Source organism: Osmerus mordax, chromosome 9 (genome assembly GCF_038355195.1).
Source record: "Osmerus mordax isolate fOsmMor3 chromosome 9, fOsmMor3.pri, whole genome shotgun sequence".
Lineage (NCBI taxonomy): Eukaryota > Metazoa > Chordata > Actinopteri > Osmeriformes > Osmeridae > Osmerus > Osmerus mordax.
The window spans coordinates 7,669,243-7,696,433 of NC_090058.1; the positions used below are offsets into that span (position 1 = coordinate 7,669,243).

At 44.1% G+C, this 27,191-nt stretch overlaps 2 protein-coding genes across 2 annotated transcripts in view; both read right to left on the minus strand.

Annotated features, from left to right (window-relative positions):
- Positions 1–20,501, minus strand: part of prkd3 (protein kinase D3) — a 33,836-nt gene extending 13,335 nt beyond the window's left edge. Inside the window, exons 1-2 of the mRNA XM_067242680.1 lie at positions 20,019–20,501; positions 3,457–3,595 (exon numbers count right to left, since the gene is read on the minus strand). Of these exons, the coding sequence (XP_067098781.1) occupies positions 3,457–3,595; positions 20,019–20,306 (427 nt within the window). The 5' untranslated portion in view covers positions 20,307–20,501. The remainder of the gene's footprint in view (positions 1–3,456; positions 3,596–20,018) is intronic.
- A 1,624-nt stretch (positions 20,502–22,125) lies between these two features.
- Positions 22,126–27,157, minus strand: mocs3 (molybdenum cofactor synthesis 3). The gene is made up of 13 exons (XM_067243264.1): positions 26,948–27,157; positions 26,705–26,837; positions 26,492–26,584; positions 26,036–26,156; positions 25,414–25,492; positions 25,195–25,308; positions 24,942–25,050; positions 24,776–24,838; positions 24,256–24,419; positions 23,892–23,939; positions 23,213–23,309; positions 22,902–23,009; positions 22,126–22,350 (listed from the first exon to the last, which is right to left on the minus strand). The coding sequence occupies exons 1-13, from the start codon at positions 27,038–27,040 to the stop codon at positions 22,193–22,195; spliced, it is 1,380 nt and encodes a 459-aa protein (XP_067099365.1). The 5' UTR covers positions 27,041–27,157; the 3' UTR covers positions 22,126–22,192.
- Positions 27,158–27,191: the final 34 nt, after the last annotated feature.

Consider the following 27,191-nt stretch of genomic DNA (forward strand, 5'->3'; position numbering starts at 1 on the left):
CAGACGAGAATAGAACAAACCTAGCTATTAGAAGGCAATGCCGTGCTTTCTGTTGAAACAGAAAAGGAATGTGCGCGGAATTCAAGTCGTTTTATCGTGAAATTACCATCTTCATCTTACATTCAATAATAATAAAATGGGGACCTTTTCAAACATTGCACATGGTTTCCATTCACGGGTCTGAGTGTTATTGCACGATCTTTCAGTAGAGGGCGCCACCACAACAACGGTACACACATGTCATCCTCGTCACCTGTTCCTCCAAGTGATCGGGCTCAAGGACAGTCGAGACCAAGAAACACACATGGAGCCAGCGGCGGTGGTCCGTCACACATTCAACGATCCCTAGGATCCATTTAAAGTCACAGCTGAAATCCAGCCTTAATACACAGAAGCACATTTCTCCTTCATTTTCCATCCAGAGGAGCACAGACGAGGCCTGGGGAGCAGGAGAGCTGTGCTCCATCTGCTAGTTTGGTTTGGGTCTGGAAGCCCTCTGAGGTCATCCTTGGACGGGACTGTTAGTTCATAATGGGTGTGACTCATGTGAGATGGGCCTGTGTGAGTCAGACGTCTCAAGCGAACCTCTGTGATTGCAGTCTCCATAGAGAGCAAGGCTGGACTTGTGATGCAGGTCGTCGTTCTCACAGTCCTCAGCAATCATTTATTTGACTGCGGGATTCGGTTGACCAACAAGGGAACCATTAACTTTCAAACTTGAGTTTAGTTGGAAGTTTTGTTTAACCGCCCTGCTGTGATGCTATAATTGTTTGTTTATTTGCTTGTGGTTGTATGTGTGATTGTGAGTGTGTGTACGTCTGTACTACATGTGTATAAATGTGGGTGGGTGTTCATTTGTCTTCTTGATCCCAACACCAGGAGGTTATTCTAAACAACAAATGTGACCTCCATCCAATTAGATAGTACAATTGACGTACGTGAAAAGCTCTGTATACCTGTGAAACCATCATCTTCAGGAGAGAGCATGAAGACTGAGCAGAGACAACGAGAGACCCTGAGAATGCGCAGGAGAGTTCCCACTCCTTAGTTGCAGGACCAATGCAGATAGTCAATTGTGAGGTCAATACAATATATAATGGATCCTGTAGTTACAAATGAGAAGTTACAACTAGATATAATAAACAATTTACGGAGGCAGCGACAGTATGTATGTAAATCAAATACAAAATTCTACTCATCTTCATCCTGTATGACAGCTTGTGTTAACAGTAATGTTCTTTTCAAAGCAACCTTCTGTACCATTTACCAACTGTAAACAAGTTAACAGGCACAGACACCCATCCAAACATGAGAAAACACAAAGCAGAGAAACAGATTTTCTCAATTCAGGAAAATATGAAGGCTGTTGGGCACATTTTGGGTCCGACTTCAAAGTAGGGAAAAGCTGAAGAAAGTCACATGCGATCAAGCTGAGCATAGCTCCATGGCACCGGGACCTGAAAGAGGGCATTCATGTTCCATCCCAAACACAACTGTGAAACAACTGGTCGACTATTTACAGTCTGTACTGCGTGAAATGCCTCAGGAGCTAGTTTGCATCAAACACAAAAAATTGAGTGAATTTAGTGTTTTTCCATAAGCTGTAAGGCTAATATGAATGTTTTCAGTTTGAGGGCAATCCATAACTTCTAAGTTTCCACGCGCTGTAAATGTGAGTTAAAACCTGCATTGTTGAGCAAGTACTGCTGTCGTCAAGAATCTTCTTTAAGAAAGATCGGGTGGGGATTCTGGGATAGTGAGTATGAAAACAGGACACACAGACCCCCCAGCAGGGCCATGGCTATTCAGTGTCTACTCTGCCTCCAGATCTGGCCCCTGCTTCTGAGCCTGTTTACACTCAGTAGGTCCTCCACAATCACTTACTGCAGCGAAAACAAGCTCTCGCCTTTGAGGCCTGTGCCAAAAACAAGCCCCTCTTTCTCCTCCTTCTCTCAGGGATGGAGGTTTCAGATCCAGACGAACACTGGTTCTCCTCTCACACACCAGGCCACAGAAATAAACAACAGGTTCCCCTCAAACAGATGAGAGACAAGCTAAGCCCACGATGAAAGAAGACAAAGTGTTGGATAAGATGGTTGATGTTTGCTGGAAGATATTTTCGGTTGTTTAAGAGCAGAGAGATTCAGGGTCTGCTGTGGCGCTGCACCAGTTTGGCACATCATAAACCCCACTACCAGACATAGGAAAAAAGAAGGCTACAGGAGTGAGGGTGAGATAAGGTAATACTGTTCGTCGTGACTACTGCGCTGTACATGTAAAATCCCACAATGCCTCATATGCAAAAGTGAGGCTAACACCTGTTGAAAGGAGTGGGAGACAGAGAGATGACCAGAGGGAGAGAGGATGAGAGAGAGAAAGAGAGAAAGAGAGAAAGAGAGAAAGAGAGAAAGAGAGAAAGAGAAAGAGATAGACAAACAGAAATACACAGAAAACCAAAGGAAAAGCACAAAAAGAAAGAGGAAACCAATGGTCTCCTGACTACATCCTCTACTTTATGGGATCCAACAGTCATAGTCCCTCCCCGTCTGAATCCAACACAATGCTCCAGTCCCCCAGAGAGAGGGGGATATCCAGAACAGGTGCGGTCAGGTGCCTCCCAATGGAAACCGGAGCAGACCAGACTGAGCTTACAGCCACAACGGGTTAGATGCTGTCTCTAACAGGAAGCTGAATCACGGGTGACAGGAAGTGACTAACTGTCACTAACAGCGAGGAGAACAGGAGACAAGCTGTCAAAGCCTTCAGCTGTGAGGTGAAATAGCTCCGCACCACAGGTTGATGTGAACCACATAAAGCACAAAAAGTCCTAAACACAAAAATACAGTGCAGACAATTGAATGAAGAACAGAGACCGGATTGAGGAAATGCAGGAATACTGTGAAATACACCGCATCATTGCTATGTACTGTAGAAAACCAGGGGACACAGACCAGCCAATCCGGCACAGAGGGCTTAGATAATGGGAGGTGATAGAAGGAGTCTATCTGCCTGTTGAAATGCTGCATCCACTTGGCACATGGCACTGGTCACACCTGCAGCCCATCAGGTGATCAGGGGAGGCATGTAGGGAACCAGCCCAAGGCCACATGGGGAGATAAAGGACCAGAGAGACAACCTTTGAGGAGCGTTGTTCAGCAAACAGTCTGGCTGGAAAAGACTGACCTCTCGCTCTGCTTTTAACCCCCACAGGACCACATGCCATGAAGGCCAACAGACCCCGGACGGGAAGAATCAAGATTTAAAGTTTGTCCCACTACCCTTACCCTGAGATCCGTTATTAAAGGACAATTTATGTAAAGGCCAAATGTCTCAGAGTCCTATTTCATTGTGCATCAGGCCTTCAAGTCCCCTGGGTTGCTACAGTACGCGAACAGTAATGGTACAGTAAGAACATATTAGACACAGCCAACGGTCCTGACAGGGTGCAGAACTCACCAGAGAGGACCACCTCTATCAAATCCCCCTCATGGATATCCTCCACTGACATCAGCCTCTGGAGGATGTTCTCAGAGTTCAGGTCATGGCGGAAGAACAGGATCTTGTCGTACATGCCAAAGAAGCCGCACTCTGGAAACTGGGGAGGAAAAGGATGAAGATTACATTACATATGACGTTATTTTCTCCAAGGGATGGTCAAATAGTGCATCTAGAAAGTACAGCAGAAAATCAAGGATCTGTGCATATTTCTAACAGTATGATGATGATGAAGATGTTGAATACATGGTGATGTATTAAACATGTAAATGAAATTAAATCAAGTTTATTCATCAAATACATCAAATACAGGATGAATACTTTGCAGGATGAAATCCTTGCTTTGCAGCTCCTTCAATAGTGCAACAAAAGTAACATAAGTGGCTTGTGCTAAAGTCAGGAACATTTTCTTTGAGGCCATAGCCGTATGTAGTGCAATTTAGTCATTGTGTGCAAATAGGCAGCAGGTAGTACTGTCAGGCCACTAGTAATGATAATTTGAGTCATCAACACCACAATGACTACCACACACATGCACAAACACATGCTCACTCCCGCTCCCATTATGAACCTCTTCCTGGTTTACGTCATGAGTCAACGTGGTCGATGGAGAATTCAAAACACACTCAGTCAGGAAAAGAGCTCATGTCCAAAACCTTGTACACCCTTTAGAGGAATGCACAGACCCAAGCTGCAGGAAAGACCATGAAAATGGTCATTCAATACAGGATCACACTTTTTCCGACACACTGCCAAAGCAGTTAGCTGACAGACTGCATTAATTTGATATTTTCCCAGACCCCAAGCTGCCTATTAGAAAGCTGTTACTTAACAATCAACATCAAAGAAGAGTTTTCTTAACATCTCTCACAGACCCTCTATAACAAGGTCACCTGCTTCTCCTCTGCCAGATGGATCTGTTGGAGATTTTTAAATCATGTTTAAACTTCAGAGAAAGCCCAGAGGGTCCTAGTCCTCTATCTGTTGTGTAACGACAGTGACTAGTGTTCTGATTATGAGCTGAGCATATGAGGCCAGTCTAGCCAGCCCCAATTCAGTGGTCTGGAGTGTGGCTGGGCTGCTTGGCTCACAGCACCCATTCTGAGATCACATAAAGAGCTCTGTCCAGTAGCTCTGATGTAACCAGCGGCCAGGCCAGGCCAGGCCATGGTCGGGTCACTCTGCAACTCTGGGGCTGGGTATGAGGTAATGGCCCAGTTGACAGACACTAGTGTGTTAGAGAGAGAATATGAAAGAGTGGGAGAGAGAGATATCTAACTATAAAGGCAGGAATCTGTGTGATTGTGGCTCAATTATCTTGAGAACGGGGCACTGTATGAAGTTGAAATTTTCCAGGTATTGCTCAGATTGTGAGCAATAAAGACAGATTTAGATCATGAGAAAAAGTATATAAATGTAGTAGTGTGTGTGTGTGTGTGGGGGGGGGGGCATAAACATCCTGATAGATGTGAAGGAGAATCAGTAGCCAGGAAGTGGAGAGTCACTTCCTGCTCCCGAGACCCACTGATCATGTCAAGATGCAAGAGTTTTTACCCATGCGCCCACACACACTACAGTATTTGATAACACTTTAGATCCAGGCTTGTAATGAGTGTTAGGTAATAAGGCAACACAATTTTACAAAATATGTTCATGGTTAGTAATACCACAAAAACCCAAAGTGTTTGTGTAGCACTTCATATTACACCAAACTGTGTCCTGACTGCTGGACACAGGCTGGAAAATCCTACCCACAACTCTGTGCCAGGCGTAGCATCACCTGTCTTCAGTCCTCCCCCCCCTCGTGGAAGGACAGTGACTTTCCTTGACCCACTGTCTGCCAGTCGAGGGGAGGCATGGCTCATCATCATGATCTCCAGCTTGGGGCTCAGATGAAGAGAGAGGAAGCGGAGGGATTAGATGGATGTTTGGATGTTAGGAGGCTATCCTGGGGCTGAGCTTCAAAGGGGTCTTGGCTGCATGGCGACACACACACATACTGTGCACACGCAAACTGGAATCAGGGAACACACCCACTCGCACACAATAACATCACCCTCACATAAGACATGATCCTCTCTGTATCTCTGCCAAGCTAGGATAATGGAAGGTCCACCTTGTGCAGCTGTTTCCCTTGCCAGGGTCATGCACACAATGACCGCTGAACAATGCCAGCCGCACCATCATGGCCAATGAGGCCCCTGGGCACAGGGGTTGGCACCAGGACTCAGCACGGGTGATAAGGACACCTGGACCCCCTAAAATGCTGAACCATGGACACAGACTTTGACAGCAGGAAAGGGGGGAGCCAGTGGTGGTGTGTGTGTGGGTGGGTGAGTGTGTGGGTGAGTGTGTGGATGAGTGTGTGTGTGGTTGGGTGTGAGGGGGAGGGGGTTACGTCCATTATTTGACAACATCATCGAGATCATATGCGGTCTCTCAGCTACTGATAAAACAAATCTAACCCCCTTTTCTAAGCACCATGCCATATTAATATTTAAAACCTCCATGCCAAAACCTCAAATTAGGCCCGCTTCAATAGATCAAAATTGTGATCATGTTGGTTCCCACCAACACATGGCCAGGACTCAGAGTCAGCAGGACTGTGTGAAGCAGCAGTAATTGACCCATTCCAATAATAACAACACTTACGTCTAAAAAGCCTCCCTTGTCCCTAATACGTAGCGAACATGAAAGACCCTGTTGTGAGGTCTTATGTAACTGTATCCAACACCCTGCACACGGTTCCCCAGGCGCCTGGTGTGTTCGGCCAGGCTGACCAGCCTGACTGCCAGGCCGAGGTGACTCGGGGACTGGAGTTGTACACTGTGCGAGTGTAGGACTTTGGGGGTGAAAGGGTCTAGGACAGCGGAAGGCAAGGACACAGACCAACACACACACACAGACACACAATTACAACAATGTCCCTATTGTTAAGTTCTCTGCGCCTATGTTCGTGAGATAAGACATGGTTATGCAGATGTCGTCGTAGGGCAAGGAGTGTTGAGAACTACATAGATAAGATTCCAGAAACAGAGAAGCCACTGTGTGTGTGTGTGTGTGTGTCTGTGTGTGTGTGTGTGTTTGAGAGAGAAAGTTGCTTTCTTGTGCTCGCTTCTCCTAAAAGGTCTTTGCTTTACAACTTTATTGGAAAGGACACTGGATGGCACACACACATACACACACACACACACACACACACACAATCAACAAGGACACGCGCCTCAGAATGGAACATTTCCAAAACCAACCCCTGCTGCCCTACACACACACATCCTAACACCCTGTCACACTTTGAAGTGATTAATGGTATATGAGTCTGTCCACCACTGTGAGGGGACATCCTTCCTGACACCAGTCAAAACTCATAACAAGGCTTTCCTCTACACATCTGACATGCTTGCTCTCCAAACACACACAAACACACATACTGTACATGCACGCACATTCTCTCACGCAAGCACACACACAGACACGCACACGCATGCACACACGCACAAACACACACAAAGACACTCACGGAAGCACACACGTGCGTACACACACACGCATACGATATACACGCACACACTTCCCCACTCCTGCACCAGCAACCCTGGCCCAGACCTGTCCAGATGGAGTCACCTCCTGTTGGCTCCCTACTGCAACACTTTCCACCCTACATGGTTCCTCTTCCAGCAGAGGAGCAGCTGCAGGCCAGACAAGAAGACTGAGTATCGGAGATACTTGTTTGGGCTACACAAACATAACAGTAGCAGAGAGATGTGCTTCATTGATCTGGTTTGAGGTAGGTACTGCAGAACAAAGCAATATCTCAGGATTGGTCAAAAGATGAGGGGAGTGGATAGTGTGGATGGTCTGAGGCTGGATTCCTGGTAAATTAAGGCTGGGCGGGGTTTGTGGTGAAAAGAGTGTTTTACTGGAAGTGTTTTACAAAGCCTTGTAACATGTTGTGTTTATAAACAATGGAGTAGTCCCCTGCTCGGAAAAAAAGTATTGATGAGCTGTAGTGGCTATGTGGACACAAAACACAGTTGACATTTGAAAGTCAGGTATCTAGACATCTCTCTCACACACACAGACCATAAACACATCCACACACACATACAAGCACACTCACACACACACCCATACGCACGCGTACACAAATACACACACTCACACACACATTGCTCAAGACCAAGTACCATTGTGACTGAGCAGCACTTAAGTCTTCCCATTTTCAAACCGTAGGTCTAAAGCTCCACACACAACCATTGAGTCCCACAGCAGCACAAAAGAGACACAGCGCGACCACACACACGCCAAAGACATCGGCATGGCCCGTCTGTGTGTGAGGTCCGCGCATCAGGCTGGAGAGCAGAGTGGAAAAAAGCTTTGCAGCGGTAAGCTTTTCTTAAACTGACTAATCTGCCATTGATATGCTAAATCCTGTTAGTGGAAGAGGAGAGGGAGGGTGGGGGCACATGTGAAATATGGGTCCATTTCATTGAGAGCCAAAAACAAATAGGCTTGACAACAGACATGGAAAAACGACTTCTCCCCGACAAGACTGATCTGCCATGAATGAAAAACGTCTGGAGATTTCATTCCTTTTTCGATTGTGAAAAGGAAAACGGAGACTGTGTGTCTGTGAGCGAGACTGCCTCTGTATGCCATGTTCGCCATGTGTGACTGCCTATCTGCGCTCATTGTGTGTGTGTGTGTACATGCGTGCGGCGAGGGAGAGGTCAGAAGGTGTCAGCTATCACAGAGAGAGGGTGGGTGGTAACAGAGTAGCTCAGCTTGAGGGCTGTGGTGCGCTTTGACCACACGCAAACACACACACACACACAAACGATTAGGGGGAGGAAGGGATGCTGCCTGACCCCAGCAGGCTGACACCTTTATGAGCCTGGAGTCTAGCCAGCTCCACAGTGACGGACAGCCACTGCAACACAAGCTATGTTAACACCATCAAACCAAGACTTGTAACCAGAGTGTGTGTGTTACACTAGGATCACAGGAGTAGGAAATATATAGAAAATGCACTATGACGTCCACAAACTGGTTTCTAGACATTTGTATTTATTTATTAGTGAATGATTACAATGCATTGGAAGTAAGTATGCAAGAATGCAAGTTGCACCATTACTTCCATACAATAAAATGTCTTCAGTACAATCTGGCTTCAATACCAGCAAAGGTCTGGGTTCATCAATGTAGAGTTCTCTGAGCCACACTGCCAGAGGATGGGGAGAAACAGACAACGTCATAAGACCCGGGTGTTACACAAAGTGTGTCTATCCCCTGTAAAAGCACCCATTAATAGATGTGTTGTGTAATTGTTTATCAGGGCTAGGTAACCAGACCACACAGAGCTACTACCGTTCTTGACTGGAGTGATAAGGAAGTCATGGTTTAGGGCTACCGGTAAGCATAAATACTGGATACATACCGTCTATCAGGCAGTGAGATCATTCTTGAATTGATGAGGGCTTTAAAAATACTCAACAATCTCACCGGGTACAGATCTTATTCCAAACTTAGCATCAAACTTTGAAGTAGACAGCTGTCGTGCAGAGCAACATGCAGTTATGTTTCAGTGGTGTTAAAGTGTTTTGGCACTCGAAACGAAATGATGGCCATCAATGAAAAAAGAGCATAAAACCAATAGGACAATGGTTTTAATGTTGAATAAAATGTAAAACTTGGCACCACATCTGTGGAAAATGTATTGAACTTGTCCAAACTATGTATTGGAAAAGCTGTTTGAGCATAGGTGACTCACAGGGAAAGTAGGCCTAATTGGTTTGTGTGACGTGGTTAATGTCACATTAACCACGTCTAGCTGAATTTAGTTTAATTTCTAATGTTTCCCTGTCTCCAGGGCGGTTTGTTTTATTCTTCATTAGAATATTAATAAAACTGGAAACAATTGGAAGCAATTGGAAACAGCTTTTCCCTTTGACTTTACATTAACATAAACCCAAAACATATTATTTTCTGGCCGCTTGAAAAAATTATAATAAACTATAGGCACTTTGTGATTGACAAGTCCAGTATGTTCAGTATTGTATATCTCTCGCACATCTTACACTCAGTTTTAGAAGAAATGTAAAGAGGCAGGAAGAATGGAAAAACACTTTGAAACATAAACTTATGGTTTGCCCACAAGCAACAAAAATGACTAGTACACAAACTGAAAATATAACATCTCAATTGGCTGTCTGGTTGCCTTGGTCTCAGTTCAGATCAGTTATGCTGCACAAAACCACACCACACAGCAGTCTCTCTACAGTGTTCTGTTGACTGTGCTTTTCTGTCAACCAGAGAGCAACATTTTTCCATATCATTCATTTAAGTGCAACAAGAACGATTACAGAAAGAAATATGTGCACATTCCCTAACATGCACACACACCCGACACACGCACACACACACAAACTCAATTATCCTTTGTGAATGACAGGGCAAAATTCATCCATTCTTTCAACACCATTGTTGACAGGGTACGATGGGGCAGCCATTGTTTAAGATGGGAGAATGTTCCACAATGCACCCCAACACTGGGTGTGGTAGTTGGCATCCTGAACACACAGCTATCAAAACAACAAAAGTCATGACTTTCAAAATCACTCATTCCAGAGATTACTGTCCATTCTCCAAGATAGGTGCCTCGTTAATCTGATAATCACGCATGTAACGTATACGCATTCCACTTCCCTAGGCAAGGACGTATTTTGTAACAAAGAGATTATCTCCAGAGGCCCATCTCTCACTTTTAACAGATCCTTCCTTCCCTTACTCCATAGGAACCAGGCAGCCATGTTGCAAACCCATATCATCTGCTATAGGCCTGCCCCTCTTCCCCTGAGTCCATGGGTGGAAAGACAGAAAGGCAGGCAGGCTTCATTTGGACACTGCATTACATAAAACGATTTGCTCCCTGTTTGCAGGCCTGGGCCAGGGCAAACACCATACAGCTGGAGCAGAGAGGCAGGTTGTGGAGTGCACACATGCCCATCTGTGATATACTGTGATACAGGCCCATATGGTTCCTATTTGGTTCGCAAGCTGTAGTAACACTCTCTGGACCTATCCTTTCTCTTCTCTACTTCCAAAGTCATCTGTGTTTACTACTCTATGTTGCTCTATGGATTTGACCCTTCGTGTAGTCTCTCCCTCTTCCTCCGTCTCACTTACACAGACACTCTCACAGAAAGACTAGGCCTAAGCAGCTACTTATCCCCACCAGTGGAAGAAATAACAGAGAGAACATCCATCATGGTACCAGACTGGGTCCAGTGAAGCGATGTGGTGGAAAAGAAACTAATGTCCTGAGAGACTGGCTGTTTCTTTCAGACTGTACCATGAGGGACATGTCTTCGACGTGGTGTGGTGAATCAGACACACAGCTCATATGACCATCTTATCCGAGAGCGAACTGGTGCTTAAATTGTTCAAATCAAAGAAAAAACACACAAGTACAATATTTGGAGTTATATTGGACACAATAATGTCTCTGTGTTGCTGGGTATCCAAATGTAAGCCTTTGTAAAAAAAAAAAATATTTTTAGAAAAGTCCATCAATTTTGTCAGATAGCACGAGTGCTAGCTCTATTCAGCTGTAACGCTTCCCATTTATCTACTCCTGACAGGACTTGGGGAAACACAACGGGCCGCATTTGCACATTCCTGTCCTCGGCGGATCAAGGGTCAACATAATGACAGAGTAACTTATTGTCCGACCGACTATCGCCGGCCGCTCTCTCGTCTTCTCATTTTGGCCCCTGGTCCGAGAACAGTGTGATCACCACAACTCCGTTGAGGCTCCTCCTGCCCCATGTGATGGGAAAACCAGCCGCACATCTTGAAATCTCGCCAGGATTTCATATGTAACTCATTTGTTGCTGGTGTGGCGCTCTTTACGTTGCAAACTCTAAAAGGTATTAGTACACCAAGCGCTGACAAGGTGAAAGCCCAGCGCTAACCGCTGAGCTTATAGGCGTAGGCCTTCCTCCAAACCACAAACCAGTGTTGTTATAAGGAGAGGCCATACACCTGCCAAAGTGGACCTGCTTCAGCTATCAGGAGAAACCATTTGGCCACATATCCCTTACCTAATTTCCATGAGTAAGAATGATACTTTTCATCCTGTTAAGGACCCAATTCCAGTATGTGGGGGTCTCATATTGTAACCCTGTGAAGTAAAGTTTAAAAAAAGTAAAACCACAGCGCATTTCACCCACATGGATTTCAACTTCTAGCCTTACAGCATGGATATAGACAAAGAGCTCCATACTACTACTGTGGTCTATGAGCTTCCAGTGCAATAACACAGCTCTTGGCAACTGCTATGCACTTGTGATGAGGTCGCCACTAGGTCTTCAGACACTCTGTCTTTACAAAAGAACTCCACTCTTTGGAGTTTGTGTGCGTGCGTGTGTGTCTGCATGTGTGTGTCTATGCATGCGTGTGTCCATGAATGTGTGGATGTGCGTGCATGTGCGAGTGAGAGAGAGAGTGTATCCGGAGGCTGGGAGGAGAGGAGGAAGGATGAGTCACAGGATCTAAACAACTGGCAGAGTGACGGCCATGTGATCTCAGTCACTGCTCCAGCACAGGCCCTCAACTCCTTGACTTAGAGCCCCTTAGTGACCCTCCTATAGACTCCCACCAAGATGATATACCACTTCTTCATCAGTCCCCTCTGGCTGCAGCAGAGCCAGGGGATCCCAGTCAGGTGGCTGGTCTTCACACAGAGGACATAATCAGGGGAAGGAAGTTTTAGATTTATGCGGCGATGACACTGGCAAATAAGGAGATTTTTCTCCTGGTTTGACTACGCTTCAGGTCATGGGGTTTATGGTGAAGTGTTAAGGCCCAAATTGAACACAGGAATTGGTTTCATTTGTGGGAAGTGACTCCTAGCCAATGCTGTCTTGCTGCTCATGTGCTGAACTACCTGTGATGGCTAAACAGTGTAGCATTTCCAAGGCATGTGTATGTGGGGTTTGAGGCTCTGTGTGCTGAGCGTGTGCGTCAGCCATTCACTTTTGTTCGTTCGTTCGTTCACTCACTCACTCACTCACAGAGGCAGAGGGAAGTTCCTCCTGGCGCTTTGAAAACACTCAACCGAAAAGTGGTCGGCAGAGAAGCCATGTGGACCAAGCCACACAGACAACTAAATACACGACTGAACACACTGTTCTCTTCTACTGACCACAGAGGGAATATTGTGGAAACTGGGAGAGGTTCTACTCTTAAGTGTGACGGAACTTTCTAGTTGGCGGGACACAGCAACCAACAGTACAACTAATCACTCATTGCTCCAAAAATCGTAATGAAGGAAACAAAAAGTAAAGTCAGACAATACCCAGAATCAGAATCAAAATTCGGTTTATTCGCCATGTATGTTATACAAACACGGAATTTACTGTGGCAGGGAGGTGCAAACACTAAACATATACTAATCTTAAATTAAGTAAAGGTACAGAAGTCAACTCAACTGGTACTCAACATATTCTATATTTCACCTTGCTTCTTGTTAAGAGATCGCATCAGCAGTTTCTCGGTGGCAGGTCCCAGCCGTTCCAGGCCCCCTCACTCTGTACTGTTTAGACACAGCAGGGTTTCTGCTAGCAGGGTACCGAGGCATTTCCTCTGCCGTCTCGTTATCGGCGTGACAGATCACTCAGTGAGCCCACAGACAGGAAGAGGCAGGCAGGGCTGAGAAAACACCTCGGAGCACTGCACGTTCAACCTGCTGCTGACGCAGGGATCGATCATACTGCCGAAGGCTTTCAGAAGCCCCAGGCTCGGGGGGGGTGGCGGGGGGGGGGGGGCGGTAACAGCTCCCCCATTGTTGTGAGTCAATGACACTATGACATCTGTAGATTCCGTTCACCTCTTTAGTGAGTTTGAGGGGTATAATATAGTTACCGTGTGTTTCCACTGTAAAGAGATATGGGCATTTAAGGTCAGACTCCTGACTTTGGTCTGACAGAACAGCTAGAAGACCAGACAGGGCGCCACAGTTAAGTACAATAAGTGTCCTCAGCATTAGTCATAGGCTGCATTCCTTTAAGTGAAAAACCGTAACTCCAGACAAAAGGAAATGTCTGTCTTTGCAAAAGATAAACTGTCCAATCTCTAGGTTTGACAAATGTATTTTCACCCATCACTGACCGTAAAACTCAGGTCACCATGTTTGAGTCCAAAACAATGCAATTTGATGTTGATTATGTAGCCGCTACATCAGTGTAATTACATTTTTAACAGATTTAATCTGAAATAATGGAGATTTTAGTAATGCTAGATTATCTCCTTCTCTTGCCACCATTGTTCAATTTTACAGGCTGGTGAAGGGCGTTCCTGCAGCCCCCAGATGCTCCCCATGTGTAGGGAACCCACACTGGTGGTGGGGTGAATTCCACGGCTGGTTTTTGAACCAGCCATACTCCAAGGCACCAGCGGGTGTATGCCCACAAACCAGGCCCCAATGCCTTGCCTGCCGCCAGGCTGTCCTCCCTCTCCAGGGAGAACCTCTCCTCTCCGGCCTGTCATTCTCAGCGAGTCTTGTGGCTGAACATTCTGCTCTGCCATGCCGATCTGCATTTGAAGAGACTGAGTCTCCAGACATGTGAACCGCAGATGGGACAAATGACTCAGTTCATTTTAAAGCTGCACTAGGTAATATTTTTAAATAAATTCAAATGAGAGAAACGGCGCCCTGCAATTTTTGTTTCAACTACCGCACTTAGCTCGAGTTTGATTGACAGTGGTTTCACAAAATAAGCCAAGGAGGAAAGCCCGCCTCACCGAAGGCGGTTGGCTGAAACAGGATTGCTGAAGCATAATTGGCTAGAAAGTAGAGGGCAGCTACAAAAGAAAAATATATATTCCACTTCAGCACTGACCTATCTGTGTTGCTAAACAACTCTCACAGTGCCTCAGTAGCTTACACAACATGAATAGGGGACAAAACATATTTTCTTACTGAAAAGATCTTACCTATTGTACCTTTAAAAGTAGAGTTTGCTTTTTTTATATATTCCTCCTCAAATTATCGACTCACATATGTCCTTATAGCACAAACAAGCTCATAAGCCAGCAACATACAGTAGGTTGGCAAGTTACTTTGCCACGGAAAAAACAAATTTCTTGTACAACTACTGTAGGTTTTGCAGATACATGTGAAAGCATCTTACCATACATCTATTACTGTGTTTCTATATTCCCATACTGTAACCATGGCTTCTACATGAAATATGTGAATATGCTGACATATGAACTCTTCACACGTTAGGCAGAAAAATGAGCAAATCCAATATGTCTTAACGCTGACACTGTTCCGACTCGAGGGTGAAGCTTTATATTCTCTCTGAGAAGAAGCTGAATCTGCTTTCCAGGAAATGTCTGGCCTCATGTATATCACACATAGGGCTCAGAACGGCCGGGTCCCCAGGGAGAAATATGGCGGCTCCATGAGCGTGCAGATGTGGGCTCAGTTGTCCAAGCCTATGTGTGGAGGAGAAGGAGGTGATTTATTTCCTGTGTGTTTCAGTTAGTCTTGGCCAGTGGGAGCCTTGTACTTGCCAGTTTCCATCTGTTCTCCCTCCACAACTTCTGCTTCACCCTTTCCTCCTTCAGCCAGTCCTTATTCACTCTCTCTTTCATCCTCTCTCTCTCCCTCCCTCCCTCCCTCCCTCCCAGCAATCAGTACCAGGAACTAACCTGTTCCCTAGTCTCCGTTACCAGGGCAACAACCCAACATGTTGGTATCTTTCCCCCACATGACCTTGTAGGATGATCAAGTGCACCAGAAAAGTGTTTTAACATCCTCAAAGCAGTGTTTCTCTCCAATATTTGTGATCATTCCTCTTATTGGTCATTGTGGTAAATGAGGTAATTAAAGGTGATTAACTTTCAAAAGCATACACCAAAACACCAAAATAAACTGTTTGACCACATAGTGTGGTTAGTAATGTTCCCTTAAAGCAAAATACAAAAAACATACTCCCTAACAAACAGATCAAAACCACAACTAACTATAGATGTTTGTGCTGACCCACTTTACTGACTGTAATCTGTAAAAGTACCACTTAATGCTACTAAAAGGTCTACTTTCTAAAATCTTCAAAATACCTTGCTGTTTCATGTTGCGCAGCTCTGAGGTTAAGGTATTTTCCTTTCTCAAAAGGTCTTTGTTTTGGTAATTACAGAGACAGCTGTGCAACCCTCAGCCCCAACCAGACCCTGTGAGTTACTGCACTGACCAACCAGAAACTGGGAGTTACTGCACTAACCAACCAGACACTGGGAGTTACTGCACTAACCAACCAGTAGGAAAACATGTGCGAGGCAAGCCTTCCACATTACAGTATTTGCAGCTGCAGTGAGTATGTTCAAAAATGTGCACAGGAATATCCTAGGGACAAGGAGTAAGGTAAAAATGTTCATAAAACTGCCTTTTGAGGGAAAAGTTTTATGTTTTTTTCCAAGGCCTTTGCCAAAAGGACTTCAAATTTCCTTCCTTCTAGCAAGCTTTATCATCCCCTCTGACAGAGAGAGAGCACTGTTAACTTGGAGGCCAAGGTAGATTGTAAACTCTCCATTTTACATCAAACACTGAAAAGCTTCAACCAGTTACCAACCCTTGCCCAAACCAAAAAACTCCACAAGCTATTTAATTGCACCGTTATAGGATGTAAAGCATGCCATAAATGTAGTATATGAAGCTATGTGGCGCATGCCATGAACATTACAACATCCTTTAACATTTGGCAGATGTTGAGAATTGTAGAAACAGTGTTATGTTTCAAATATTTTAATTTCATGGCACCACAAATCCACCCCATCCTCAAACAACATCACATCATCCTCCAGAAATGCCTGGGTGAGGAGTAATGTCTTCTGGCTGGGCTGGCCAGCTCATTGCTGGCTGGCTGATCTGGAGTCATTCTCAAGAAGTCGCGAACTTTTGTCCCACAATTGCTCCCTCTCTGGCTGCACGAGAGGACTTGGGCTACACCAAACAGGAAATGTCGGCGAGCGGATGCTATCGCTGTTTATCCCCAGCCATTCATCACACAGAGAGACCCCAATTCAACAGTATCAGCAGGGCCAGCAGAGTCGGAATCGGCATTGCAGCCTGAGCTGGATGGGTGCCATGGAAGCTCATTTCTGGGCCGACAGGTCCTTTTCTGGGTGTGTCTCCCTGTCCCACTGCCATGACCCCCCTCACAATCTCCATTGACGTGTGGCATGACACTCGCACACCGTATTGGCCACACGGGTCATAGCCTGCATGGTCTGAATCATTCTGAATCAATCTAATTCCATGCATTAGTTCAGAAAACACTGTAAGATTTCAGGAAAATCACAGTAACCTGAAGTTGAATCAGAGCCCTATTGTGGATTTAAACCTTCAACCACTGGGAAGCAGAAGCCATCCAAACCTCTGCAATCAAGATGCTTAACAGACTGGCCAGCCTGTCACAGTCACTGTGACTGTGAGGAGGGGAGAGGGTCATCCAACACCAGAGTGGAGGCCAAGTCATGAGGTCTAGCCGTCAACTGAAAGACAAATGAGCAGTATGAAGTCCATACAAAAAGCGGCTATTATAACGCACACAGCATGTGCCCCCATCAAACAATGAGTTGGGTTCAACATGGGAGGGTTCAGCCAGAAGATGACAAGCCAACAGTGAGACATTGAGGGGTTATATGCAGTACAGTGTGAGACCACCCACTAAACCCCTTCCAGACGTCTGACAAATTCTCCAATGTACATCTGTGTTAGTGCAAATGCTTCATTCGAATGTATAATTCGGCAACAAACCTATACTGAAACGCATTTGTCATAACTTATGACAAATGCGTTTCAGACTGTCTACTTACTAGCTTACAGTCTGAACACACAGGAAATGCCAACATATCAAACAAACCTCAGACTAAAGGCTTGGAACTGAACTAGGACCAAGCACAAGATCAAGACAGCTGAAAATTCATAACTGGGAGTTCAGAATTTGCTGATGGTGGGAAAACGATGTGCTGTACTATCAGATCCAGACGCTGACATCCATCCATGCTTGTTGCATGGCTCAGTGGCTGGTGAATCACTTACCCTGCAGACCCTCCCTGGGCGGAGGAAACACTAACTACACACAGGACCACAGTTCCGCCATGACTCCTTCTGCTGAGATATGAGCAGATAAAACCATGTTCCTGTCCCACTCCCTGCAGGCACACAAACCCGCCAGCTTCTGCTGAGTGGAGGAGTTCTGGGAAGGCCAGAGTGGGGGTCAGAGCAGCTCAGCTGGGAAAGCTGGCGAGGGCGAGGGCCAATGGTCGTCATGCATATTTCAGAATGAGAAAGAAGATGAGGATGGAATGGATGGGGGAGGAAAGAACACAGTCATATTTTCCATTAATATCAATGCCATATGGGAGTATCTATTAAGAATTATACAGAGCGGTGCACTGCTCATGTTTGCAGTCAGGCAGAACCAGTTTGAGTTAGGAAGAAAATACTGAAAATACTTATATAAATACTAAAAAACAACTAGATTAATATTGTAAAGCAATTAGTCTATTAAGTAGACTGATGTAAATAAACTGTAATTAGAGGTTGTCATGGTATCATTCATAACAAAGTTGTAACATGAGACAAATAATAAATGTGACCCAATTCTGATGCAAGCAGCTGATACAAATTCCTCAGTTTAGAGCACAGATAACTTCAAGCATTTTCTTCAAATTATCATATTTGCAAGATTTTTCCCAGCAACTGCTTTGTGTGACCAAGCCAGTACATTACGAGATCCATGTCAATATCAGCGCTGATCAGATTTTCTGCTCTCTAAAAGCAGAGCAGCTTATAAATGGCTAGCGAGGATCAGCAGACCCCATAAAGAACAACAACATTACCCTGCATCCCAGGAATGTGAACTTGGCCTACACTGAACTAAAGGACACAAGCAAGGCACGCCAAATGAATCCCACAGTGTTTTTCACTTTGTGGTACTGCTCAATTAGCAGATAGTCTGAAGCCTACAGCAGGCCAGACATTACAGCATATAACCTGGTTATACTACTGCTTAGCTCTCAGTATGATAATACAGTAGGTCATGACAGGTTCAGTTTGACCGCGTCAGCTGAGCACATTGTAGCATTCCTGACTGTGCTTTCTGTGCACTAGGAGAAGAAACAAGGTTTGCATCACACATAAATAGTTCCAACTGTACTTTAGTTTTTCATCAGTGATTCCCGCTGCATCTAATCTGATCCAAACAACTGATCTCACCTGTTGGACTCTGAACTTCCATAGTCCATGTTCTCTTCATTACTACTGATGGAACAGTGCATGTGAGATCTTTAATCTAGCCCCTCACTATATTAATGCTGGATGCAAATAGACCCATTTCATCATTATCTACTGTACATAAGGTGATTATGTGGGGGTGACTGACGAGTCAGATGAGGGAGATTTATTTGACCATAATCAGTAGTTTTATAACCTAATTGGGGGAGGGGTATAGCTCAGCTGTGTATTTGACTCCAGATCAAGAGGTTGCAGGTTCAATTCCAGCCGTATACATCCATTTGAATAAAACCATCTGCTAAATGAACACATTCTTATTATTATTGGATGGGGCTTTGGGATCTACAGTAACAAGCAGTCCACAGAGCAGTGCCAACTATAAGCTATCTTAGGACATACTGTTTAGGGCATACATGTTGCTGTTACGAGACCAGCTGGGAAATATGGATGGTCCAATCCTCTTAACCATCATTGTGAAGCAAGTCCCATAGTCTCTGAAATGTGTTATTTTACCCTTTATCGCCACACAATCGTCTCGTGTATTCATTAAGACACAGACACACACACATGGTCTGTGTACTAATATGCACAGAAGGCACACACATAAATTAAGTAAACAAACTGTTGTTTTCTCTACTGGCATGCCCTGGGATTCATCTTATGCTTATTTTTGCCAAATGGTATACTAGAGACACGGCTGATTAATAGTCAGTCTGAATATGAGTGGTCCAAAGCTTCCTCTAAAACAAGGGTTAAATTCCACTGATGTTACAGCAGCCCACTATTGTCATGGAAAATAACCTGGATGGTGCCTGACATCATAGATGGCTTACAGCAGAGTAGACCACAAAGTGGCTAAGTGTTTGTCTCCCCAGTGAGAGTGCACCACAATGTAAATAACTGTAACAACTAGACCATGGCCAGTAACTGGAGTAGGCTTACTGCACACTCCTGTGGTGCTGAAGACCCATTTTGTGCATGAAACACAGATGTTTTCTGCTTTGCTAACTGCTGCTTTGCAAACAAATAGCACTGAAATGACAACTTGAATGAGAAAGAATGTCATTGTTCCAGTTCTATTAACAGTTTAATTTTGACTTAAAATGACAGACTATCTTGATGTTTGCAGTGAATTGTTTGTTGAAAGTTATCATTTTTAAATATTCATTTTAGTAATTTTATTTCAAATCCATTGGGCCAGGTGTGGATCAATTACCTTTTGGTCGACTATGGAGCAGACAAGATCTTTCACAGCAGACAGCGACAGGTCATTTGCCTCCAGGTTAACCGTCTCCCTGGTGAGGCCAATTTGAAGAAGAAACGACACTCCGTGGAATGAACTGCGGGAGTTAGTGGGACTTGGCGCGCTGTGACTGCCGTTTGACAGTCGGCTGTAAATCGGTGCTGGCGGGCTTGGGGACGGGGTCGGTGGCGCAACTGGGTGATGTGAAAGGAGGTAAGCTCTTGGAAAGGACGGAGGAGAGGAGCTGCTACAGGCAGACATTAGGTTTCTTCCAATGATACTCTTTACTGCAATATAATTCAGACAAATATGTCAGTGATGCTTCGCTAAAGAAGGCACTATTGTACCACTATGAAATAGTTGGTACTCAGTCAAAGGAAGATGTCCAGAGAGCATCAAATGCAATGGTCTTGTTCTTCAATCAATCAAACCGACATTTCTTTCCAGGAAATTTTTGCCGCAATCCAAACTTCTCAGTCCGACGCCTGACGGCCCATCAATGCGCACAGGTTGGCGGGTCCAATAGCGGAAACTCTGGCCTAAGAGGAAGCCAGATAATTTGACACTTAAAGCAAACGACATCCCCTCCAGATTTCATATTCTTGACGGATCTCAATTCGCCTTGTTAGACGTCTCGGACCCAACCGCAGGAAACCTGAACAAGAAGACAACTGTATTATTGGGTGGAAACATTGTTTGAAACCGGCCTAAGAAACAGTAATCCATTGTAAACTATTTCAAAGAATCGGATAAAAGGCTCACCTTTAAGTTTTACTTCATAGTAGACAGTAGGCTACATTAAATATTCAGCTAGGCTATGCACATGAAACAATCTGACCGTTGAAAGCAAGCCAAATTATATCGTATTATCCTGCACTTGGGAGACCTCAAAATCAAAAAATGTGGGAACCTGTTGTAGTTTTATCTGCGTGTTATGTTTACATATCCCTGCACAACCAACCAACATCTGGATTCAAGGCTTCTCAACATCTGGACCCTCCCACTTTCAATTGGGATTTCTGGCAGAAGACTGTCCACGAATGCCAGCAAAACAAGTTATACAAGCCCAGATTTTGAAAACTGCAAAGCTGTTAAAAATATTCTTAACTAGTTTATTTCAAACTCAAAGTAAGTGAAAATGGTTTACCTTCACTGTCTGCGATGAGTGGTTTTCTATCCATGGCAAGTGGACAACAAAAACTTTGCAACTCCAACAATCGAAGAGAACGTACACTGGAGTTCATTCACAATTTAAAACTCACAAAGCAGCGCCAAAAATGTAGCTAAAGAAATTTAATGGAAACATTGTGCTGAACGCACTGTACATTGCTGTGTTTCCTGCGCTTAGAAACTTTCTCTCATCGTTTAGATAGTAAATTCATGCGCATCTTATTATCCCTCCAGCTGTGACTACTCCCCCTGTTTGACGAGAAAAGAGAGAAGTTACTGGGCTTTGGAGTTTCATTAGCTTCGCTAAAAGGAGTTTTCATCAGTGGAGATTCTTGTGTGAACTACAGTCTCACAAAGGCAATGGCGCCTCCATCAGACTTCATTCGTTTGCGCATGCTCTTTTTTGGCTGTACTTCTTTTCCGTTAGACGGCTTCACAAAATTTAACCTCTGATGTTGGTTCTGTACGTTATTAAATGTGAAGGAAAAGTTCACTCTGTTGAATAAATTCATTCATGCGGTCATAGGTCTAATGTGAGATGGATGGGGATCTTTACAAACTGTAATCATGTCAACTTTTTGTAAGATTTTGGAAGGCTACTGTGTTACTGCCAACTCCGTATTCCCTATCGACCAAATTAACATTTGGCAGCGGCAACCCTAATCAAAATCAGGGAACGGCACCTTAAACCACGGAAACACTGTTTTTCTAATCACGCCATATCTAAACAGGTATATTACTGTCAGCTCCTGAAGAATGCGCCCAGATGTTGCCTATTGTCAACACATAGATTCAACTTGTGCTGGCTTTTCTACTAATAGCGCTGCTGATGACACTTGGCATTTTAAAAGAAAGATTGCAGTTGCACACACATTAACGAAAAATAACTTGGAAGAAGACAGACAACTAGTACGAAAGAAGAATACTTTTATTAGAAAAAATCATCCCAATGGAAGAGCAGAGGAGCTTCAGCTGAGTTAATACTGAGGAAAGGTGGGGTCCATCTTCTGGGCCCAAGCCATCAGGCCTCCAGAGATGTCCTTCACAGTGATACTTTCCACCTCAGTGCCAGACATCTTCTCCAGGACCTGCACAGCCTTCTGGGAGTCATTACCCATCTTACAAATGACATAGACTATGGAAAACAGAGAGGAGAGAGAGGTGTATGACGCTGAATGACGATGAATTTGACTGAGGTCTCTAATTATGATGTCTGGACTACTAAAGGCAATAAAAAGCAGTTGTGTTTTACAATGAAACCACATGTATTTTTTTAATCTACAGTAAAATGGGTTTTATAAATAGTTATTTTGGACATCTCAATACTGTATGTTGAAGTTTTTTTTGTTAAAGGAGACAGACTTCCCTTTAATGACATGCAGACACACTGAATATACACTCTCTGTCTGTCCTAAAATAAAATCTTGAATATTAAATTCTAAAAGGCTGACCAGCTGTTCACAATGACAATACTTGTTTTGGAAAAGGATCGCTTAGCAACCCCATCACCTGCAGTCATTGGCTGTCCAAAATAAGCGAAGACTCTGGGAGTGTAAGACTACACACTGACCTAATCAGCACTCAGATTACTCTTCTTAGTTTAGTGAATATGAATACCTAGTTATATCTAGCTGCTAAGGGCCTGTGTATGTGCTGACCTGGCTACATATGCTGGACACATATTACCTGGGACCTGGGATCCACTCAACGTCTGCTGCTTTACTTGGCTAATTTTCTCTTTTAACAGCTGAACGTGTTCACTTTTTCTGTCTTCTAAACTTGAGAGAGGGATGTCTTACAATGATTTAAGGATGATAAACACATAGGGATATAAACTTGAGTTAATAACAGTACATTAACATAGGTGACACAGAGAGCAAGCATATCAGTTAAATTGAACACATCATTCACTGTGTTAGGAACCACTATTAATATAACTACCTGGCAAGTAAACAAGCTTAAATGCCAAAAGGGCAGTCTGACATGTAAAAGGATACTGATAGAAAAGGGTAGATGGCACATATCCACCTCCACAAGAGGGCGGACATCTAACAGGACATGGGAGCATGGACTGTCCAATATGGATTTATATTCCTGAAATTTGATAGACTAGATTATATACAACAGTTGATACATTACAGAAGACAATAACATAACTGCTCATTTAAACCTGAGGTACAGTAAAGAAAGAATAAATGGCCTGTAATAATAATGTTAAGTTGCTTTGGATGTCATCATATCAGAATATTCTGAGGTATACTTTAACGGGTTATCCTTTGAGTTGGGAAGGGGCTAGACGTTTTTTGTGCCGCTTCATTTAAAGAAAAAATAAAATAAAAAAATGACATACCCTCTGTGACAGTCCAATCAATCCTGATTTACATCTCTTATGCCTCTAAAAGGACTAATTTCTCATTAAAGTTCCAATTCAGCACAACACAAACTAATCTAAACCACCGTCATTATAGTCAGTGCCAAATAAAAAGACGTGTTATTCTTTCACATAGAAAACCTTACAAACAAGTTTCTAGTCATTTCCCATTTAGGGCTGGGTCCAAATTGAGATATAATCTGAGTTTTATGAATGTGCACAAATGTTGAGAAAAACCAGAGCAATCATGCAATAATCATCATTATAAAGCAGCAAGTCACGACATGGTCAGTCTCATACTCTACCTGCACTGTGATTCTCTGGTCACTGGAGAGGAGGCTCAGTCTGCGGCACTGGGAAGCAGAATGGATTAGGTAAACATAATAGACTAAATACTTAGATTTTTATCCTATAATGAAGGGAAAAATCAAGAAAACCTACTTTACTGTTAGACTTAAGAATCTGCACAGTATATTTTGCCTAAATAAAAGACAGATGGAAGTATTTATTGGGGCTGGCAACATCATATGTAGAAGAATGTTTCACCAAGGTGAGAGGAGACACTGTCAGCTATGCAACCCAGAGAACACAGATCTCCTGATGCTGCAGTAAAGAAATACATTACCCAACATGCTTGAACCACAGTCTGGTTTTCCTAGTTCGACTGACCTTGTCAGTGGCTACAGACCCACAAAAGGCCTCGTAATCCGCCAGGTGTGTCACGGTGGGGGTCTCCCCACACACATGGCAGCCTGCCTGCCTGGGCCTCAGCCTGATGGAGCGAAATCTGGCCTCCTGGGCATCCAGCATCAGCAGCTGCTGCCCACAGGAAGCTGTCACACCCTGTCAAGGAAGGGACTATTTCCTGGTACGTTTCACTGTGCGGAAGGACTCAGAGACGCTGCACTCCTCACAGTCTCGTAGATGTAGCCTATATTTCCTTTGACTTATCAGAGGCTCCAGTACTAAAGATTAGATTTCTACATCTTTCATATGCAGAGCTTTATCAGATGGGCATGGCCATGGAGAAAAACACCCCTTCCTTCCCTTGCTTTGCCACAATCGAATCTTACAGTCTGCCTGCTTAATTCAAGCTTGCATTCATTCATTCAGTAAGATGACTAAGCAGAAAATGCTATTTTAGACTGACTAGCTTGGCCTGACAAGGGGTTGGAAAGACGAAGGATACAGCCCTGTCCAGAGGCGATCTTTAGAACCTCTAAGGCCTGGAAGCATCCCATAATTCCTGGTACTGTGACAAAAGAGAAAACAATCCAATGAACAACCAAATCATTTACATTACCTTCACCCCATCTTGAACAGGACTAAGATCTAATGGACCAGATAGGACGTACCCACTCCAAGGACCCCTCCATCAGAGCAGTTGGTCACAGTCTCTGGAGGAGGGGGGACTGGGTACAGACACCTGTAGCAGGGGCCTCCACGGTAGTTATATACAGTCAGCTACACACAGAGGGTAAACAAAACTACAACTATTGTCAGTGCATCACTTCACATCCTAATAAATAACAAAGTCTGAGATGGTCATTTGCTTTTTTCAGTTATGGGATAAGCCATGGAAGTCCCATGAAAGAGGATGCTTATTACCTGTCCTTCCATTCTCAGCGCGCTGGCAGACACCAGGGGCTTCCCACTGAGCACACAGGCATCGTTCACCAGGTAACGTGTTGGAACGTTGTCTGAGCAGTCAGCCACAATGTCATACATGAGGAGGATCTCATCAAGGAGTCACAACTAATCACATGGACACATTTTACCAGCAGTTCATTGTCCCTGAGAATTGTAGTCACAACCCGGGTCTGGAGGATACTGTTGAATTAGTTGCAGTGCATTCTCTGAGGACAGCTGAAGGTGGTAGGGAATGCATTCTACTGTAGAGTTCAACCTTAGGACACACGTTAGCACAGACCAAATAAATAACCACAGCACCAAATGAGTACACTATCCTACTTGTCTGATGTAGACACAAGGACAGAAAATAACATTTATCTTCAAGGTGTTAAAGCCAGCAATGTCTTGGGCATGTGACTGCATTATCTTTCATGTGTTTTCACTCAAACAAACACAGATAGTTCTAGAACTGGTACAGAATTTGAGGTGATGAGGGTATGGTTTTGCTATTTAGAGAAATGGCACCACCAAGTGGTTTTGGCTATGCTGTGGAGGTTAGTCACAGTTTGGCCTACTATTGGTAGACAAGAAAACAGATGTTTCCAAATTGTTGCCAAAACTAAATATCTGTAGACGTAAAATAAATAAACTGCAGATAAAACGTGTCAATTCTGAAGAGCACTTTTACAGAAAAAGTAAAGTGACCCCAGTATTCGTAGGTCATGTAGTTCTCAAGACCCAGGTCACAGTAACATCCTACACTATATGGCTGACACACAATGTTACTTCCAGAAACATACTAAAGCATGGAGCCTACCTCCTGATAGCCTGTGCTGCAGACTGGGCCTTGGCCTGTCCACAGCTATCCTCCCCATGGAGAACCTGTCTGTGGAGGTTACTAAGCTCCACCTCATCAAAGTCCAGCAGACCCAGACGACCTGGGTTTACACATACAAGGACATGCTGTTACACAATGTACACAAATACTGGGGGAAGGTGGGGGTCTATCCCCTGTGTATGTATATAGGGCAAAAAGGGTTTGTGAGTGACTTTAGCTAGCTAATTCTATTGGAGAGGGTACTATGTGGTTATTTGACACTGTTGTATTGAAGAATTGTAGAATTGCACATGTTTAAAGCATCTGTAAATATATGAGATATCAGGTATTTGAGTGTATAATCGTTTATTACTACTACATTACTATATATTTGTATATAATGAGAAACGTAGTGCAGTTCTTCTAGGTTGACTTTCAACAAGAACGCCATTGTACCTATTCCTGCTGCGGCTAGGTACTGAGCCAGGGGGCAACCTAGTCCTCCACACCCCACCACCAGAACTGAGCTGCTGGCCAGATTCAGCTGACCTGCAGGGCGAAAGAGCATGCTGCCAACATTTAGGCTACTTTATCACGACCACTGTGCATTGATGAGTTGTTCCTATTATTGAACACAGATCAAATCAAGTCTATTGTCGTCGTTATTACCTTTAACTCCAAACTCTGGCAACAGCAGCTGTCTGCTGTATCTCATGACGTCGTCATTGGAAAGGGCTGTCTTGGGTTGCAGAGGAGACAGGTCAGTCACTTTCTCGTGTAGTTCCAACCCTGCCACGTTGCTCTAATTCCACATGGAGGGAGAGAAGAGCACGTGAAGGAATGCACTTTGACTTAAACGTGTTGCTAAGCTAGAATTGTAATAGTTAATTACATGAGATAAAAGCGCAATACCTTGTCCAATTGTGCTAGTTTATTTTTCAGTTCAGCTATCTCATTTTCTTTTTCTTTGAGTTTTGCTTTCAAACAAAGCACCTCCTCCGCCATTGATGCAGGACAAATGAGAAATTATTACGATACAAACTGTTCTAACCGATATGATGCTACAAAATACGTAAATGTAGATTTCAGATTCTATAGTTTGTTGTCATCTGACTTGTAGCAATGGTTACTTCCTGGTCTACCACGGCGGAGTAGC